This window comes from Cataglyphis hispanica, chromosome 5, assembly GCF_021464435.1.
Source record: "Cataglyphis hispanica isolate Lineage 1 chromosome 5, ULB_Chis1_1.0, whole genome shotgun sequence".
NCBI lineage: Eukaryota > Metazoa > Arthropoda > Insecta > Hymenoptera > Formicidae > Cataglyphis > Cataglyphis hispanica.
In genome coordinates, this window is record NC_065958.1 from 6,954,866 (window position 1) to 6,975,729 (window position 20,864).

The window sequence follows — 20,864 nt, forward strand, 5'->3', positions numbered from 1 at the left end:
ATGAAAGTGGTAGGAATCGCGCGCAACATGAAAGGCCTTCTCTGACCGATGGCTTGAATGCGGCGTGGATGTAGATATACAAGCAGGGGAATGCGAGTTATGCGACCTCGCCGCCGACCTCGGTGAAACGGATTTCCCGCGGCATTACCATAAGATATTGGATTCGTGAAACCAACGTATTTATTTTACGCGATGGTGCGCGATAGAGTCGTCGGGCAAAATTGGAACATATGTCACGCAATAAAAAAAAAAAAATAGACAAATAAATCGAGCTTGCACGAATGTTGAATTTTACGATGTCTACGAAAATTTCTTTTCAAGCTTCATCATTGTCGAATAAATTTAAAGCTAAATGACAAACAATGATAAAAAAAAAGTAATTAAATAATAATGGATTCGATGTAATAACTTAACGAGATACGAGTGCCGCATCCTTTCTTGTATCGATATAAACATTATCGAAATGAAGCAGCTGATATGGGTTTGCGCCGTGACAGTTTAATTACGTTCTCCACGGTCTCGTAAATGCGCACGGCGATGGTAAATGGAAGCGTATACATTACAACGGAAAGCGGTACTTTTGGTATACATATATACCTTGAACCGGAGCGCGGAATGGGACGCGGAATGGCGACGAAGGCGCCGTCCTCGACGAAGCTGACTTCCGTGCTCCTCGTGGCGTCGAATTCCGGTGAACAACCCCACGTTACGGCTGTTGCCTCCGACTGGCCCCTCCTCGATCTGGCGTATTCTATAACTTTGGCGCCGTTGTAGATTATGTCAGCCATGCATCCTCTCAGATAATCCGTGTGTCCTGCGAATCAGACGAGTGAGGAATTTTAGTCTCGCAAATTATCCTCGATAACATTGATAGTAAAAAGGGACGGAAAAGCGTAATGGCGATACGAATTTCGATACCGATGTGTTTCGCTTTTGAATAAATTTGCAAAATATGCTCACGTTTTATAGATAGAGCTTTGTAGGTGGTGTCCATTAAACATTATATTAATGAGGTCATTATTGATTCGTGTCGCTTGAAACGTGACGTATGTAGAAATATAACCAGGAGCGATTTCAATTCAGATGAATGTGAGTTTTCAAACAATGACAGATATAGCTGTTACTTTTTATTCTTATTTAATTGATGGATCGTTTACTATTAATGAAAATGTAAAAGAAATTATGATTATAAGCGATCAATTGTGACATATTAAATATTAATCGCCAGAGAATACAATCGACACATAAGCAAAAATGATTTTTTATCTCAACGTCAATCGTTTTATCGAGAAGAGATTGTAACGAAAGAAAACAAGCCGATTAGATTTTCTTGTCTGATTTTATTTGATCGTCAGAGTCGAAGCGTGTAGAGCATTTAAAATCCAACTTCATCGAGAAATTAAAATTTCCTGGAATATAATGTTGTCATACGAAGAAGCAAATTAAATGCACTATGTATAATATGTGCGCGATCTACTTGATATCCGTCACAGATGCAACGGATTCGGCGGAACCGGCGGTTTCGCGCCGCGGGCGGTTTCGCTGCAACACAAGGTTAATTGTCTTCGTGTGTGACGAGAGCGCATCTCCGGATAAGTTGGTGGATTACCCTCGAGCTACGGCGTGTCGTGTCGATGGTTGCTAAGACGGCGCTGCCACTCTGCGCGCGACAGAAACCGACGGGATACGTGTATATAAGCGGTCCAGGAGTAGGCGTTTATTGCCACGCCATGGAATCACGAAGACAATTTGCGACGGAATACCGACGGTTATACTATAAATCAGCCAGTCTGTTTATACTATATCGTTGCAATGTACCTACCGATCGTGGCCTCGCGTCATCGTCGTCGGCCTCTTTGGCTTTTTACATAATGCAAAATTTTATTGATTGATAAGATGTTTTGGCGCATGGCCAAAACCATCTCCCATCCTCTTCCCTCGTCGCGCTGTAGGACAGCGGTTTATGCGTCTCTAAACACTGGCGATGGATTCACCCAGCGTGGATACTGCCACACATCGGAGGCAAAATAACGATTTTCGGAAGATAGATTTGCATGGGTAACGGCAATAATATTTCAGTGCTCTATTTTGATGAACCATGTTGGCTTTAACAAGCATCGGTTTTATCGAATCGTGCATTAAATGGAATATTTCTTTTTTTTATTAATTTTTTCCGCTCTCTTAATTTAAAATGTTTTTATTACGACATTCGATAAACGTTTAAAATTATATATATATATATATATTAATAAAAAATTGAAACTCCTACAGTAAAATGGAGAAAGTATGAATTTCATATTTAGGAGAGCATATACATTCTATATACTACATAGAGAAAAAAGTAGCGGATACAAAAATTATTTTAATCGAGAAAAAAAGGCGAGTTTCTCGCGCGATATAAATCAAGATATCGATTTCACGAAGTAATAATCATGTTGGAAAAGATTATAAAATCACAATAAAATAGATAATTTTCTAAATAGTATGATTTTAGATAAATTTGTAATTTATATTTACATAATAATAAAAAGAGATTTTCTCTCTCTTATATAAATATTAGGATCTTAATATCGACACATTGGAATATATATATTTTCAATGATTTCTTGCAACTATCAAATATATGTTGTGCGGCAAGAATATTCTCTACATTTCTACGAAGAGACTAGCAAATGGCGGCCGATGAGCAAAATCCACACCGAGAGCCTTGCAATCGATTATATAAGTATATGCTTTCATTGTACAATTTTATATATATATAATAATTTGCATTTATTAATAATTTATATTTATATTTAACGTTAAAGATATAAAATAAACTTTAAAATTATAGTTAAGCAACTAGAAATGTTATCTCTTTGTTAACATAAAGTGGTTTTATTTAATTTCGATAGAAATTTATTTTGCTATTTAATCTCTAGTACATTGAAAAGTTCGAAGTCAGAAAGGAGAGAGAGTTAAATCTTCTGCAGAGGAATCTATTGCAAACTGCTTCAAGAATCCTACAACTCTGCAAATAGTTGATGCTATTTTCGGGTCTTCTGCAACCCTATACAAAGTCTGTACCGTAAAATGAATTTTGCACCCTCCTTCGAATACCAGAGGGATTGTCTCTCTTTCTTTATTCCTTGACTCGAGAATTTAGCGAAACTCATGCCAGAGAATTAATAAGACCTTCTCCAAGGAGTGGGCCACAGGGTACAAATGAATTGTCATGAATATGTAAATTGAATTTCGAGCTGGTCGGCGAATATTATGCGTGACGCGCGCGCGGTCGACGGGATAACGATAGGGGCGCGTCTACAGGGAGAATAAGAAAAAGAGAGAAAGAGAGGGAGAGGGAGAGTGAGAGGGAGAGGAAGAGAGAGAGAAATGGAGAAGGGAAAAGAATGATGCTGTTTGCGCTGATCGTATTCAATTTTGTTTGCGTCAATTCGAATGGAACGACTTGAACTTTTTTGTTTTATCCTTCGGAGAAATGATTATCTGGTCGCTGCGGCTGATGCGCCAGGCCTGTATTAAAGAGCCCAGTCGTTATCAAGCTGTTTGTGGCACATATGGAACACGAAGAGTGCAGGTACAAGAGCCAAGTTTTACTCTAAACAAGCTATATACGCGCGCAGATATACACATATACACACAAATGAGAAGAAATCGTGAGCACAACAGTGCCAAAATTATGATCGCGCGAATTATAAATGCTGGTTACAACTTTGAATCCTTATTCTTATTCCGCGTAAACTTTTAGAATTTTCTTCGTAATTCTTACATTTTTATATTCCTTTGTAAAATATTGCAGCAAAATTATTTTCTAGTGTGTTTTAATTTGTTTTAATTTATTTTGACTAAAACATATTATTTCACGTTTTTGTCTCATTTTTTCAGAAATATTCAAAAAATAATAATACAATTTTTCTTTGTGTAAGATTTTTTTGTGCGCATTTTACACAACGGATTGAAAATAGAAAAGATATCTCCGCCTTTTCTTTGTCGTCCAACTCGCGTAGTATTCTATGACCGGTGGTATAGTGAGTATACTGAAGAAAATAGAAGAAGGTAATCCGGAATTCTGCCACAAAGGCGTAATACAACCGAGCGTTGTAGCTGCGAAAGGTGGATGAAAAATTTTCCAATCGCCGTTTTTCACGTAAAACCTAGTGTCGTGACTTTCAATTTATTCGTAGTGCAAATAGAATTGCGAACGCAATAATGAAATTAGGACTGGCAACAAAATTATGAACGCGCTCGATCGAAATTGACGAATATATTTTCGCGATTGGACAAAGTTACACGGGCATTGATGAAACGCTGATCGCGCAATATTTCGAACAGTAATTACAACCATTACTGATATACGAGACGAGTCTCATTATATGTTACCGTTAACACAACGAAAACAAAGGCAAATGTTTGAATTACATTCCCTGGTTCGTGCGATTTTGCGCAACGCACGCTCCCGATACTCCATTATTTAAGCCGTGCTCTCGCAGAAACACGAGACGGCACGTGTGTCATACTTTCGATATAATATCAGCTACTGTTCCATTGTAATCATCTATTTTCGCTAGTTGTCACGATTCAGCACGATAGTAAACACCCGTTTCACTATTATAATGCGCTATAGTTTGAATAATACTATTCAAAACAATCATTCAAAAAATGCACATTTTAACATTTTTAACGATTATATGAATCCGCTTTAATGTTCGTTTTCATTAATTTGGAAGATAAAAAAAAATTCTTGTAATATTATAATTTAAATATCTTTGTCGGTTGTCTATGAATATCGATTTATAATGTATACAAGTATAGTTTGTTATTTCTATCAATAGTATTTTACAATTATATTTATCGATCTTTCCTTAATATGATTGCTTTAAAAAGAACATCGATAACTTTAATCACCAAAGAGCGAGGAAAAGTTCAAATAGAAAAGATTTCCAATATTTCTAGAAAATATATATGAGATATATTAAATTTCTTCATTGAAAATTGTTGTTTGAGATTAATTAAATATTATTTTTGTTAAATGTAACATCGCGGTATGTCGCAGAATTTAATAAAATACGAAACAGACGTTGATAAATATTGAATTATTTCATTATTAATAACATTTTTCTCTTTAATATTATGATCCATTTAGAAAATTTGTCTCTGCTCATTTATAGTAGAATTTTTAGTAAAATTTTGATCCAAAGGCGCTAGATCTTTTATATTTTGATTTTCTTACGCTCCACAACTTTCAACTCTCGAAAGAGTTATGGTGAGATTTTTTTTTTTTAAGAAACACAACGTTTCATATTTTTTATTTATGCTATCTCCTCTTCATTCCATCTTCTGGGATTGCTATTACCTAGAAACCGTACCTGCCAAAACAACATCATTTCGACAACGTTGATGTTGTGTGTTGGTTAATATAGTTTTCGTTGTAATATCGTTGCTGCAAGTAGACTTGAGTATAACACGATTCTAAGAGATAATTCATTAAGATTTCATGATTGCATTATAAACTTGTCTTGCATCATTATAAGAGTCATTTTTCACCGATGTTTTATAAATATTCTGACACTGTATATGCGCCATTTATCATCTGTATTTCATTATATAAATAACTAATCTGATATATATGCAAATATTCGCATTGTATACAATATCATTCAGATTTTAATTATTGTTTATCGTTTGTATTAATTTAATAAATTAGTTATGCAATGCAAATATTACGTAAATAATGCACTAAATTTAAAGCCGTTTAAATTATTAAATATTATTATTTATTTTATATGCGCATAACGTGTACTAATGATCTTTTTTTTATTAGTGCTTACCAAAATCATCTTATTATTTTCATCTTACGTTATTTATGTTTACAATAAAATTGTTTACTCTTTCATATTTTAACTTCATCGATATCTTTTTCACGCGCATGCGACATGATATAATTTACTGAAAATATTTTGCTTTAAAATTTCTAACAACATAGTAGAAAATTTACTCGAGCATGTGCGCAAACTATTTGTTAAGCGCGACTTTTGATCATCTAATAATCTAATCTCACAATTATCCTCGCGACGAGTTGGTGAGATTTAACGGCGATCATTTGATAAAAGGAGATAAAGAGAAAGAGATCGTCTTGACCGCGGCGCAGATGCAACATCGACAAATGTGGTTTTTGCTGGCGCGCCATATCGAATCTAGTTCAGTCACGTGGCGAGACAATTTATCCGGATAAACCAAGAAGTCCTGTCAGCCTTTTCTTTGCCTGTCCTACCTAATCTTACCTAGAAATAGCTCGTTGAAATCGCCCTGTCCGCCGATGAAAACGCCGTAGTGTATGTTCAACTCGAAGAAGCGACCCGGTAGTTGCGACCTCGTCGTATGTATGACATCGATCTGTAGGCTGATGTTGGCCTCGCGTCTCGTCAAATTGACCTCGTGCCAACTGAGGTCGTTCAGTGTCAATCCGCGGGCGCTCGCCATCTCGTTCTCACCCGCGCCCAGATTAATGTGAACCTGCAGCAAAAAGCAGTAGGAGCGGCGCTCGTAAAAGTCAGTTTCATTTTTATCGAAGTTATTGTAAACGCGCCGCTACCGCAAATGGCTTTTATACGTATCCGCGGTACAAAAGCATTTCTATTTTTTTTTCCTTAGTTACTTTTTTTCGATAGGCCGGTTGTTCTTCTCTTCGAAATAGAGTTACGGTTTCCGGCCCCGCAGATTCAGTATGTGTGCTGCTTTATGTCCTTCCGCGTCAAAACCGCGCGTAGTGCGAAAAAATGTTATAGAAACGCGTGTAGTTTTTGCCGATGAATAGCGAGAGAAAGAAAGAGAGATACGTGGACACTTTGGGAGATTTAATGAACGAAGTAACTGCGACGACTGCGCACAAATGTCGCAAAAAGCATCCCGTCGTAGGTAGCTTACCTTCTTTGTCTCTCGGCGACGGTGCGATCAAAAAGTTTTGCATTTATTATGAAATAATTATACCGCGCGGAAAAGAGAAATAGATTAAAATGAAATAAAAGTGGTAACAACATTTGTAAAAGTAAAATATTTGAGATAAAAATATTTAAGATAAATATTTAAAATAATAATATGTCGTTGTTTTTATAATTATTAATACTATCACGGGCGAATAGATGATTTGAATATTTAATTTTATCTCCAGCAAGTTATTGGAAATTCCAAACTTCGATGAAAATGCACATCCATTTTCTCGAGTGTGCCTCGAGAAACATATATAAATTCGCAAAAAAAGCTAGGTTTGGCAAAGTAGGTGTACCAAGCTTGGTACACGAGGTTGTCTGGCGCCACTCATGCCCTGCAAATTCTCCGACAGCGTGAGCTGACAGGAATCCGACAGCTCGAGGTTTCGTGTATTCCGTCTGCACTTGAAGCACTCGCACAATGAGTTTGCACACCGAGAGAATGAAGAAGGCAGACAGCTAGACAGATAGCGAAAACGGCTCTCGGTCTCGCGCAGAAAATAAATGTCGAACCCGTTCGATAGCTCGTCGTCCCTATATTTGATCAATTTCCACGAGGGAAAAGAAACGACACGGTTCGCGCTCGTAGTTTAACAGCGGTGCTGGCAGGATCTTCGCAATTATATTCTTCGCGTTTACGTAAACGCGTAAGCATTATACAAACGACCGATATAGGCATGAATCGTTATTTCCCCAAAACATGTCGCGCAACAGCAGTTACTGCAGCTACTTTGTAATCGCACCATCGGGAGTTTCTAGTTACGCGTAGTGGATTTACGATACACACCCAGGGGAGAATAAATTCAAACTCCTCTCCCTCCCCTTTTCCGCGCACATTTAGATTCGTAGAAACCCATTTAAATCAACCGCACGATTGCTGCTTTCTATACCTGTCGCCCAACATTGTAGATTTCTAGATGTGTGCAATTATATTGTAAATATTACACAGCATATAAATTTTTTAATAATAAATTGTTTATTAAATAGATACATTTCCAAAATAGAATTTGATATTTAAAATTATGTTTTTCTTTTCTATACAAAATTTTATATAAAATTCTAGGAATATGTAAAAGACATAATAAAAATTGAAACTACGTATAATTAATATACATAGTTATAAAGAATTTAATTATTTTCTAAATTTGTAGTGAGAGAGAGAGAGAGAAAGAGAGAGAGAGAGATCGTTAATGTATCGAACATTTCATTAAAAATGTAAATAACAAATAATATAATTTTGAAAAAAGGAAAAATAAAAAATTGGAACAGCTGCGGGATATAACTTTTTTTTTTTCACGAATAAAGACGGCGCTGTAGATAAATAATTCTCAGCACGTTTTCTATAGCCGCGTCGCTTAAACTTTATGTTTCAACGCGGTGTAATGCATTATCGAGTTACCAGATAGTACACGATGCACTTTAATCAGAGGTGAAGTAGCAGGCTCCTGATAAAGAGGCTTTAATCGCGTCCTGAATCGAACGTCCGAGACTTATAGCATTCCTACCACGGCTACTGTTCCTCGAGCGCGGTCTTCGTTGATCCTATGTAAGAAATCGAGAAGCATCCGCTGCGGTTCTCCTCCTCTTAATGAAAAGTCGATCGTCTGAGACTAAAGTCGCAGTAGCGGCGCACTCCAAGTCACTGCACCGGTTTTTACGATCGACCCGGTAATAAAGGCGCGAGCTTTCGCGAACAGAGAGGAAGACTGGCGATAGCATAGTACTACTACTACTACTACTATTATTTCTTTTTGTTACAGGTAAGTCTACTATAATTACAAGAAGCAGAATCTGTCTCTAACAATAAGTAAGTAAGAAAAAATTTATAAATTATAATAAAGTAAAAAAAAAGATATGAATTGCAGCGAGGGACATGAATTAAGAAAATTAAAATTTCGAAACAAAGTACGTTTAAAAAGAGGGAGGGAAAGATAAAGAGAGGTCTCTTTTAAAATCGAACGTAGCAATATCGGATAAATGTAGGATTCATTAATATGTATAAGAGCGCGCGATATACGCCGACACTTTGTAGAATGTAAACGCGCTTCTATACGCACACAATTGTTGAAGAGGCTGCTGATGGCTGCTGCATTAGGAATACATCGACGATTGGAAAGTGAATATTGGAAACCGCCGACGCATCTCGCTCAAGCGTAGCCGAATCGTCGGATTATCCGTGGGACATCGAGACAGGTTTAGATACAATAGATTGCGATACAATGGTTGGAGAGATGTATAGAGAACGCGACGGTCCGATTATCACTGCGAAATGTCGACATGTTGCAGAAAATTATCCTTTCACGTCAATCGCGCCAATGAATGGTGCGGCGCATTGAAAAGTGAGCGATATCGCGATACGCTACAGTAATTAAGATTTTGATTCATCGGGTTAACGAAGATTCTAGATAAACGCTTGTTTTTCGCGCTCAGATGCAATCGTCAGTAAAATGAAACGCTCACTTTCATTTTCCGTTAATTTTTTAGAATAAATATATTCATAATTCTCGTTGCTCTGTTTAAATATAAAGTAATGCCGAGGAAATATCTATTTGAGTGAGGAAAAATGCCGCACTTTCCTCGCAAAGTTTCATAATTACTAGGATTACAGTTCTCTTAATACGCAGAGGAAAAGTGCAATACGACATTTTCTCTAATTATAAGGCATTATGTTATCGCTATACTCAAATTCTTAATATCTTATTCTCATTACATTTCTTTTGGCTCTCTTAGATTATTAAATACATTTTATTTTAATAAGGATTTGTAACTTGTTTATCTAAATTTGAAAAATTTATTTTATACGCAATAAGAAAGGAAAAAAAAAAAGAAAAATAATTATATAAAAATAAGATAAATTAAAGATAATTGCAATAAAGAGTATCGAGTAAATTTAATTAAGAACTCACGAAAGAGAGAGACAAGGCGCGTAAAGAGGGAAAGTCTCTCAAATGAATACTACATGAGATTAGAGATCCGGCTATATCGCCGGAAAGCGATATCGCGATATATCGCCGTAATTAAGTTCTGAATCGCCGGATTATCGCTGGATAGAGAGAGGAGGCTTTTAGGCTTCCGGAGGCATCGTGCGAGACTTCTCCGTCTCGAAGAGGCACATGAAACCCCAGAACAGCCGTTGCACTTTTTATCTCGGCCGTTTATCCTGCCTTCATTCTCCTTAACGATCTTCTTAACAAATTTAATTAAGCTCCGACGGCAAGCAGGTTCTTCGCGCAGCACCACAGACTTAACCCTTCGCGAAATTAGATTCGCGCGGTTTTCACGCCGGGTTTCATGCGCGCGTAACCAGGATACCGCGCCTGCACGCGGCTAATGCAGTCGGAGTAGAGGGTATCTTAATACTGCATCGAGATACGTATCGCGTACGGTTTTATCTCAACCAGATAAGATTCCAGATTTTTCGAGAGAACAAAAACCATAAGAACGAATCACGGCAACCAAGATGAAGAGGAAAACTTCGCGATTGAAATGCGAGAGACGTCGTCTATCGAAGAAATGATTTTGGAATAATTGTGACGACCATAGCGAAAACCGATTACCCTAATTGAGCTCGTCGGGAAAATAATATTCGGGTCCGCGCGTCGAATTCTCGCGAATTGCAACCCGCGATAATTGGTGCGCTAAGCACGTTTCATTCGTCGGTGGGAGTGTGATAATCAGTCATATAAAATATGAGAGTACGCGCGAGAATATTAATCGTTGGAAAATTAATAATCTGCGGCGAAGTTGTAACTTCATTGCAGCGGCGCAACGTTCTTTGTACATAATTAGAAGCAGCGCTGCTCTCATCAGCGGTTATTATCAAGAGACAGGATGTGGCTACTACGCGAGTTCTATCGCGCTGTCAGCGTTCTTCTCATTATGGTCCGTGAAACTTGCTTATAGGCTGCTGCAACCACTCTGTTACGTACATGTTTCATATATGCGGGAGGGAGGGAGGGGCACAGCCGTGTTCATCTCTAGCGCCGGCAGTCTTGACGCTCGTCATAATAACGCAGATATCGATCGCGAAAATTCGTGTCCCCGCGTATATTCAATCTGAATTTCAATTTCTGATACTAGAACAGATACGAAATGGAATTTTGTTATAATGCAATATGTATTCTCGACGTGTGTATATATATGTTTCCAACGCTTACAACGCCAACAATGTAAAAAAAATGTCCTTATAAATGTCGGAAGATAACATATGAGATATAATAAATTGTTCTCCATCTCGTTTCTTTCATCCCGCGGATGTTTTTCTCAGCTACTAAACGCGAGAGCAAATCTTTCCCGTTCATTTCGTGCATCGCGCGTACATTTAATTACTGCGTGTAAATTAACGCAAAAGTTCACTTTTACAAAAAGAATAAATCATATATAATTTATAATAAATAAATCGGCGAATAAATCATTTCTTTAAGAATAATTTTTTTGATGGAAATTATTCGCGCTTAAGAATCACGAGGACGCGTCTATCGTTACTCCGTTTGCGTAAATTCCAACACAATTGTTCGGACAAGAGAGAAAAAAAAAAAACGCTCGCCCCATCATTTGGACCGCGACGTTCATTATTGCGTAAAATCCGATCGAGTGACTATGTCCGGACAGTTTTGACCGAGCGCGTGAAATCCTGACTGATGCGCAAAAACGAACGCGCATCAGGACGCGACGGGCGACGGTTCCAGGTCGGAACATCATCGTATCGAAGCGCGATAAAACCGGGTATGTAAAAAAAAATTGACTTCACCATCGCGCTGTATCACCGTACAATTTCATTTCGCGAGACGTTGATGGAAAAGACATTACGCGGTTTTGTTCTCGTTGTTGTTCGACGTGTTGTAAAAGCGATCGCTGTCGATGTTGACGCGCGCTGTGTCATCAAGCTATCAAAAGAAAGATAGAAAAGTCGATCTTTTAACGAGGACATCGAACCGCTTATCAACCGCCGTGAAATCTTTCTCTTTATGACGGGCAGAGGCAAAAAAGCGCGTGTGAATTCACCGTAAAACTCCGCGAACGTCAAGTCATCGGCTGATTGGATACAATAGAAGTGGCGGCGGGTTAATTCTCCCTATGATTGAGGCGCAATTGCTATCAGTTGAAATGTGATATTCCATGATATCGAAATCCACCTACGATTGATTTTGGTGGCTGGTTTGGTTGTATCTCGCTCGTTGCGAATCAATTATTGGTTTCTTTCTCTCTGGTGCATGTTCGGCCTTTTTGTACATAAAGTTTCCATTTATGATGCACCTATGATTTTTATATCAAAATAAAATATTGCGCGCTTTTAATTTTAAGTTTTTAATAGAAATTTATAGAATACTTTTTAATAGCGTAAAAATACAAAATTTTTAAAGTGCTGTGCTATTTTTTAATCTTATTGATTTCGGCGCTATACAATATGAAGAGATATTATTCTATTCTTAACCTTTAAGCTGTTATCGTTGCGTTGCCTTCTTTTATTAACCCTTAACTGATATGCAGCGATTTCACAGATCACTGCCTTTATTCTATCCCTTCCATTTCCCTTGTCCTTTAGCCTAGAACCTGCACTTCTTACGTATTTGCCTTCCTCTTAATAATAGTATAAGTGATATTTCTCCTTCTTGCAAATAATAATATCCTCCCGAATAAATAAAAAAAATCAATTGAAAGAAGAAACAAGGCCATATTAACTAAATGATAATCACAGATATTCACATTAAAATATGAATATTTTATAATAATAAGAATAAAACAGATAAAAAAATGCGCGACATTGAGGATTGATAATTAACATCTCTGCGTATTATTCTTGCCCTGCAGCTCACAAAATTCGTTGCCGATTAGGATCTTTTCTTGGATGCAATACCCTTCGCCGTATGTCGTTGGATGCGTGCCATCTCTTTCGTTGAGAAATAATAAAAAATCTCAAGGTAATAAGAACCGCGGGGACACGCACGCGAGTGTTACATCTGCGCGAGGGAGTTTTCCTTTTTTTCTCGCGGTACCTCGCGAAGGGGAATATTTTAGCGCACGCGAGAATCTGTATTTTTTTCGTGTCACGGCGCGTCTCTAATTTCTCCGCAAGGACGATGGGGGAGAGAAGAGAGAGAAGCCTGACAGGCGTATCGCAGCACGTGCGGTCCGTTAACGACGAGACGACCGGCACCAAACAGAAAGCCTATTAATAGAAGTAAGCGCCGGGGGCAAACGAACCTTCAATCTGCCGGCTTCGAGTTTGATCAGACAGTAATCCGTCTTGCCAGCAGCCAATAGCAGCATAGCATCGGCGAGATGAGTTCGGAACCGGAAACTGATGTCAGTAGCACCCTTGGCCTCTTGAACCGGAAGATGGATGTAGCTCGCCCCGTAAAACGACACTGCAAGTTTAACAAATTTAATGCGTTTAGATGGTACAACGTGAAAGACCGATGGCGCGCATTATTATATACCGGACAATTTGCCGGAGGGAGGAAAAAAAGATGAAAAGACAGAGAGAGAGAGAGAGAGAGAGAGATGGGAAATGCGTTATTAACGTCGCAATCCTTCATTTTAATTTACATAATGTTGTAAATGTTCTCTCTCTCTCTCTCTCTCTCTCTCTTTCTCTCTCAATGATTCTACGGTCCTGAAAATTGCACAGTTTTCTCATAACCGACGAAAGCGGTTTCCCATTACAGTTCGCATTTTGTATTCCGCAGACTAATATAATAATAATTAAAATATGAATTTTAAAAAAAGGAATATGACCGTTAAACATCGCGCTCGCGAACGCCCTATTTTTGCGTAAAATAAGAAATGAGGTGAATACGTTGCAAAGTTGGCGCATAAGAATTCATTTTTCTTTCAGTGCCGAGGAAGAGAAATTAAGTGTCACTCGGCAAGTTTTATTTCGTTCATCTGTTTCTCCGATAACTTTTGAATTGCGAGCTAAAGTGGCTTTCTTCAGGAAATTTCATATATTTACCGTACCGCGCCAAAAGCAACGGTATAAATAAGTCGCATAATGAGACTGCGGAGATAGACAACAAACTAGTACGATTTTGTAAAATTTTGATTTAGATTTACGACAATTTCTTAACTCCATTTATTTATAATTCTAAAAATAAAAATTATTTTTTTACTATATTCTTTCACTATTAGACATCAAGTAGTAAAAACAAATAATTTTTTATCTTTTATAATATATAAAATGTAATAAAAAAAATATAAAGTACAAACAACATAGCCTTATACTTAAATTGGTCAATTATGATTTTATAGAGCATTTCTTACTTATTATATCTGTTTTCATAACTCGCTCATAAATTCTCATGTAATTAGCTATCACTTATAATATTAATTAATAATATAAATTATAATATTCCATACGCATCAAGTGGAAAATAACGTTTATTCGCGATATTAATAAAAATAATAAAAGCTTTATTTCCACGCGCGCGTGAAATTGTTTTTCCGCACTCACATCAACTGTCGTCCGCATATGTCAAAACAGTCATCGTATAGAAACAAAAGACCGATATTTCCAAATAAAATCGTTCTTTAATAATCAAAGAATTTTTCGTTTTATTGATATATTTAAATTTTAAATCGTGGCCAGAGATAAAAAAAAGTGTCACTTTTAATCGATATATTTAATAATTAGCTGCTGAATGAAAATGGATAGTTACAACAATTAAAAAGCGTAGAGAAATTATAAAAATATACGATGATTATTAATCACGATACTTCAAAATTTATCCATGGATTCTCGAAGTTCTCGAAGTCTATTATAGCGAATACTCGCTCGAGCCACTTTATTAACAAAAGCGACAGAAGTGGACCTGGCGGCAGGTTGATGAATGAATCGTCAAAGTTCTCCGACTCTCTCGGGTGTTTTCTGCAGACTTATACATTGTTTTGCAGCAGTACAAATATCGCTTCTGCGATCTGAATAAAAACTGATAAATAAAGAATCCGCGGTTGAGTCTGCAAAGTTTCCACGTAGATCCTGCTCGAGGCATATTTCGACTATTACGATCGTAAAATATTCTCGATTAGCGAAAACGATCGTTCCTGGAACGATCACAAGTGTAAAAGGAACACATTGATGCTTTCGATTGAGCCGCTGAGTGACTGACTTTAACCGCCTTGAACGAACAACGAGAAGATCCCGTATCTTATGGCGCGCCGTCTATAGACACGTATAAAGGAATGAAACGAAGTTACACCGAGGGTTTATTTCCCACTCCCGTAACTGATCTAAGAACGCGTTCAAGTACATGGAATAAAGCACGGACCATTAAGTACGAAGAATCTCCCTTTCTCTCTCTCTCCTCTCCTTCCCGGTTAGCCAGTGCATAGAAACATTAACCGCGTCGACCGCGAATCGATCGTATTGCCCTCGATGTTTTTCAGTTCATTGCACCGTGGCTTACTCAATTTGCGTTATCCACGAATCGCAATATTTGCGTACGTTTCAAAGAACCGACTTAATATGGGACCTTTGATGAGACCCCGTCAACCATCCTCGCGCGAGTGCGTATTTAAAACCTCAAATCTTTCTCATACATGTGCTAATTAATTTGCAAAAATATTAATCTGAAAACTAAATAATAAAGCGGCAATTTTTTTCTACACATCTATTTTTTCGAAAATTTATTATATTAATAAATTTTTAATTTTACCACATATTTGAAATATTATTTTTCGAAAATTCAATGAGTAATATTTTAACTTTTTTAAACAGACTTATATTTAAAAAGATTTATTAGCTTATAAAGTTTGTAATTTACAGATCTAAAATTAAAATTTATAATAACAAAGAATTGAAACTTAAATAATGTAGAAAGTATAAAATATAGATAAATCGAAGAATCTCTTTCTCTTGACACTTATAATATAAATGTAAATGTAATTTTTTAGAATAAAAATTTAAATTTTTAAAATTATCACGTATTCTCTTATAACTTCTCAGGTGCATTTCTGATTATATACAAATATGAAATTGAGATATTTAACATGTATCCATGTATGGATTGTTATTTCCATTGCATCCGGATATATATATATTGTATATTGATCCATATATTTGTTACTATAATTACTATTCTCGATGGTTATATACGCGAATATCGAAAATATGTATTCTGTTATTATTCGATAGGTTATTTGTTTTGTAGAATTACTAAAAATTGAGATTTGCTTTTACAATACAAAATAACAGAATTGTTACACAAAAGAGATCAAATTAATCATGCGAATATATCCGCCAATGTTCCGTGAATTTCGGTCACAAAGAGACATATATGTGTTTTATAGTTGAAAATTAAATAATAATAAATCTTTAAAATCTTTTTTGTTGAATGTGTATGAATATATCTAGAATATATATTACGTAGTGTCATTTCCCAAATAATTTATGGCGCAATGTCGAAGTATTATTTTGCACATTTGATTAGATGAATTATTCAGAATGAAAAATCGTGTGTCATGTATTTTTTAATGCTAGTTAATCGCATTGTTATCAATATATATATATATAAATTTTCTCCGGTGTTTGATATAAACATAACTAATAGCTGAACCGTAACAAGAGGCTAATCTATCTAACCGTGTCGTTAATAATTAACTAACTACTGCACTAGTCTCTCCTAATTTTACGTGTATATTTCAGATCAAATTTTCCGTATTTTCCGCGTTGATTGTATATCGATTGGTTGCATTGAATTTCACTGAATACACCGATTGACCTGCATACGGGATAAACGCGGAGGATAGAATCGAATCATATTATGAGATACGAGCATTTCAAGCTCATTATGCAATTCTATTTTTCTTTACGAGACATTCTCTCGTGATTACGTAAGCATAATTAGACAACGGTGTTCGAAAAAAAAGTATGTAATGCATATGTAACGTGCAGTTATAGTGGTTGGTACAGCGTATGCTCGACAAATGAAAATAATCTTGTAAAATTTTTCTTTTTCTCTGAGTTAGCTACCGATATCGTTAGATCGTGAGACGATTATTATCATTTATATATCGCATTGAAAACGTGTGATCATGCAAACAAAAATGATAAAGAGAAATGAGATGCTGCGTATGTGATTAAATTTTACATTCAATACAACTCAATCAAATTTTAGTGACGTTGACGTAATCAATTTTTTTTTAAGAAAAAGATTATTGAAGCAGATATCGAGAGAACTGAAATATTTTATACGTAATTTTGGCAAAATTTACTGTAACCACTTATAACTATAATCGTGCGTATCTACAATTATTTTTACATTTCCTTATTGACATTTCTTTTATTATTGCAAAAATATTTTAACGAATAATTATAGTACATATCTTTCGATTGTATCTTTGCGAAATTGTAACCACATATGAGCGGCACGCATAAAGTGCGCGATACGATATAACAACGGCCTCGTAACAGTGAATTTTTCTCTCTTCTCCGATGCATGTGTTTTTCGCGAAAATATGTATCCAGTCGGAATAGTCAGAGTGTGTAAAAACAAATGCGCGATACGCCACGTGCGACGCGACGTAACAGTGCCGCACACTCTATGCAGATTAATCCGACAAACGGAAAACTGATTAGAGTAGCAGAGAGGCATCTCATTTTATTTCGGAATATTCCGGTATATGTCTCCTGGGGAAAGTATAATTTTGCGTGAGATCAACCGCGAATAATGTTAAACAAACATCGCGGATGTTGTATTCCTCCGTTATTATATACATACTTGCTCGTATATATATATATATATATATATATATATATATATATATATATATATATCGGAAATTATTTTACCGGGATTTTAGTCCTAATTATATATAAACGTACGAAACATGACAAATTAAATTGATCGCTTTGAAACTGCATCGACGTACAAACAATGGCAGAACTGACAACAATTTTGGAAAGAGAATTCACAATGTGTATTAACACGCGAATACGAGCGTACGTATTTTATTGGTACGCGACACGACGTATTGATTGTTACGAACGCGCCATCAGAATTTTTTTTTGGAGGAGACCGTTGCAATGCATGAACGTTAACAATTTTCTGTTTGATCTTGCACCGTACGCGCGAGTGCCACGATCTCACCGCTTGTTAAATTCAGATCGATCTGGTAAGGTACAGTGTCGGAAAAGAGATGATTCCGGAAAAACTAACGGCGCGGGGGTTTAGCTATTCCGATTATCCGATTTATTCAGATGAAACGTTAAGCCCATATACACATCGAGCATTGTACAACGATAACGGATATGCCGATAATTCGTTACACGAGTGCATCCCCGATATATATTGCAACGATATGTATGATTTAGTAGCAAGTTATTACTTGGACGTGATTTCCGCATTCGATTATTGCAAATTGGGCAAATTTAATTAGCGACTCCGAAAATGCTCGCGTTCATTCTTCTCGTTTGCTTGATTTCATCGCGTCGCTCGTAAGTATATTCTACATTACAAATAATTAAAAAAATTTATTTTCCATTTTAGATTTGCAAGTAAATTATATTGCTTATACGTTTTCTGTTTTTTTTTTTCCCAAAAATATAATCCGTTATATTATTAAGATTTTTATATATAATACACGTATAGATAATATCGAAGAGAAATTTAGACTTATTTTGCAAAATTACAGAATAATATTTCTCTTCCTCTCTCCCCAGTATATAATCATATAAATCCGCCCACATTTCTCATGCACAATATCTCGCGCTTGTATAACGAAGGACATAATGCAAATATTTAATAACACGCTTAAAACTTTGAATTAAGCAGCGAGATAATTCTAAAGTAACTGTAAAATATCAGGAGTTATTGAGTTTGATGGTTATACTGCAATGTGTTTTATTAAAAAATTGGATCCATTCAAATTTTTTTCCTCGAAAAGAAGAGCAAATGAGAGCCAAAGCGCTGTTATAGATGCATAATTATGTGTAATAATTATAAGTATCAAACTATTTGAAAAAAATAGAGTACAAAGATTATCAAACAACTTTGATCCTTTTCAATAGCTTTAAACAAAGAATAAAAATTTTAACTAAAATTCCAATTAAAAAACAATGAATTCTGAATTGTTTTAAGCCATTGAGAATATTGATTCAAAGTAGGTCAAGATGCTTGACGATTTCTGTACTTTTTTAATGATTGTACGGATATCTGCAGTTATTATATAAACTCTGATTTTTCTTTCATTTCCTTCTCTTATATTATTCATTCTCTATCTCTATATTATTTTATATTATATATAACGAATTTCTATTTTTCACACTCGTAAATTTCTATTACTACAGTCATCAAAAAATGATTGCTTTCGATTATTCCAGTGGCTATTCGCGGATTAGGAGTTAAAGAGACCGAGACCATTCTTGCGCGCGTTTCTCTCTTCTATAATCGTTCGTGGGGGTGTTTACGAAGGGATGCCGCGGCGGGTGTAGCGCGCACAGTCTCTCGCACTATTAAAAGCGCTCGGCGATGTATATGTGTGTATGTGTGTGTGTGTGTGTGCACGACGACATTAAACCGCTCCCGCTATAAGTAAATTCGCAGGAACTACTGATGCCGGCGGCCATAAAAGTTAATCTTCGCCGTTCTTTCTCGCGCATGGCGCTATCCTCGCGTCCCTTCACCCTCATCCGTCCGAGTGGCGATGCGGAAAGCAAAATCCGTATTTCTTTCGACGCTATACCTTCGCGGCGGAGTTGGATCGCGCGAGGGACGAAAACGAGGGAGGAGAGAAAGAGGATAAAACGGTGAGGCAAAAGAGGGATCGGAACGCTGTGTCTTACCTTTTTCGTCTGTTTGGCAGTAACCCAACAGAGAGGCTGTTACCGCTAAGAACATTAGCAGTCCCATGTCGTTGAGGAACGCTGATCTTTTCCTGTGCATCTCTTCTTTTATTCAGCCAAACCCCGGTTCCTGTCCGCCTCCTCCCTCGCAGGCTCCCCGCAGCCTCACTCTGGCACCCACTCTCCACTCTTCCACTTTCGCGGGGCGAAACAGGCAGCACCGGTCTGACGAACGACCTCACGGACCGGCTCTTAAGGGATATCGATTTCACGTGACGGGGGTTACAAAACGCTATTTACGGGGCAAGAGCTGGCTAAGATTCGAACGTACTTTTCCCATCCATTTCTCGCTCGTATGTCTTCCCCGTCACGCACATCGCGCAATTCTTCTCTCTCTGCTCCTCCGCGGGACGTTCGATGTTCGATATCGAGACAAACGAATCACGATGGCGACATTCGAATTGAGACACTTTTCCGCAGATGCTTATCGATCAAAGATTGGTGCCATCCGTGGGATGCTAAGGATCGATTTAATATAAAAGTGTAAAACTGACGCCCACCAACATGATCGTAGTCCTCGCGTGCTGATGTATCTCCCAAGATGCGACGCGAACGTTACGAAAGCTGGCATCTCCTTTTGCACGTATTTCCTTCGGTCTCGCGTTCTCGCGTTATGTCGCACCACCACACCGATTCCGTCGAATCTGAAAGAACAGCGCACAGCTGCAAAACGCACGTGCAGATTTCTCGTGCGAAAACTCTGTACTCTGTATCCGCCGATGCTATGCTTCGAGCTTTCGGGCACGTACACGCTCGCTGCAGAAAACTCGCACTCGCGAAAAAGCTCGGGTCAAAAGTGTTGAACACCGTGAGGCAGGTGCAATGCATCTCCTCAAAGGCTTTCATTCAAGCGCGCGCGCGTGTGTGCGACGAGAGAAGACGTTTAATTAAAAAAATATTAGATTGAAAAAAAAATTTAATAGGATATAATGTGTCATTACAGACAATTAATGTACAATTCTTACAAAGCGTTATCTTGAATTTGATAATAGCAGTTTATTCGTTTTATATTCTGAATATAAACAAAATAATGAACA

At 37.0% G+C, this 20,864-nt stretch overlaps 1 protein-coding gene across 10 annotated transcripts in view; it reads right to left on the minus strand.

Moving 5' to 3' along the window:
• Positions 1-20,864, minus strand: part of LOC126849942 (chondroitin sulfate proteoglycan 4) — a 51,128-nt gene that overhangs the window by 15,752 nt on the left and 14,512 nt on the right. For all 10 annotated transcript variants that reach the window (XM_050592394.1, XM_050592393.1, XM_050592395.1 and 7 more), the window contains 4 exons: positions 19,768-20,471; positions 13,191-13,354; positions 6,282-6,513; positions 598-814 (listed from right to left, as the gene is read on the minus strand). In XM_050592394.1, the coding sequence (XP_050448351.1) occupies positions 598-814; positions 6,282-6,513; positions 13,191-13,354; positions 19,768-19,867 (713 nt within the window). In that variant the 5' untranslated portion in view covers positions 19,868-20,471. The remainder of the gene's footprint in view (positions 1-597; positions 815-6,281; positions 6,514-13,190; positions 13,355-19,767; positions 20,472-20,864) is intronic.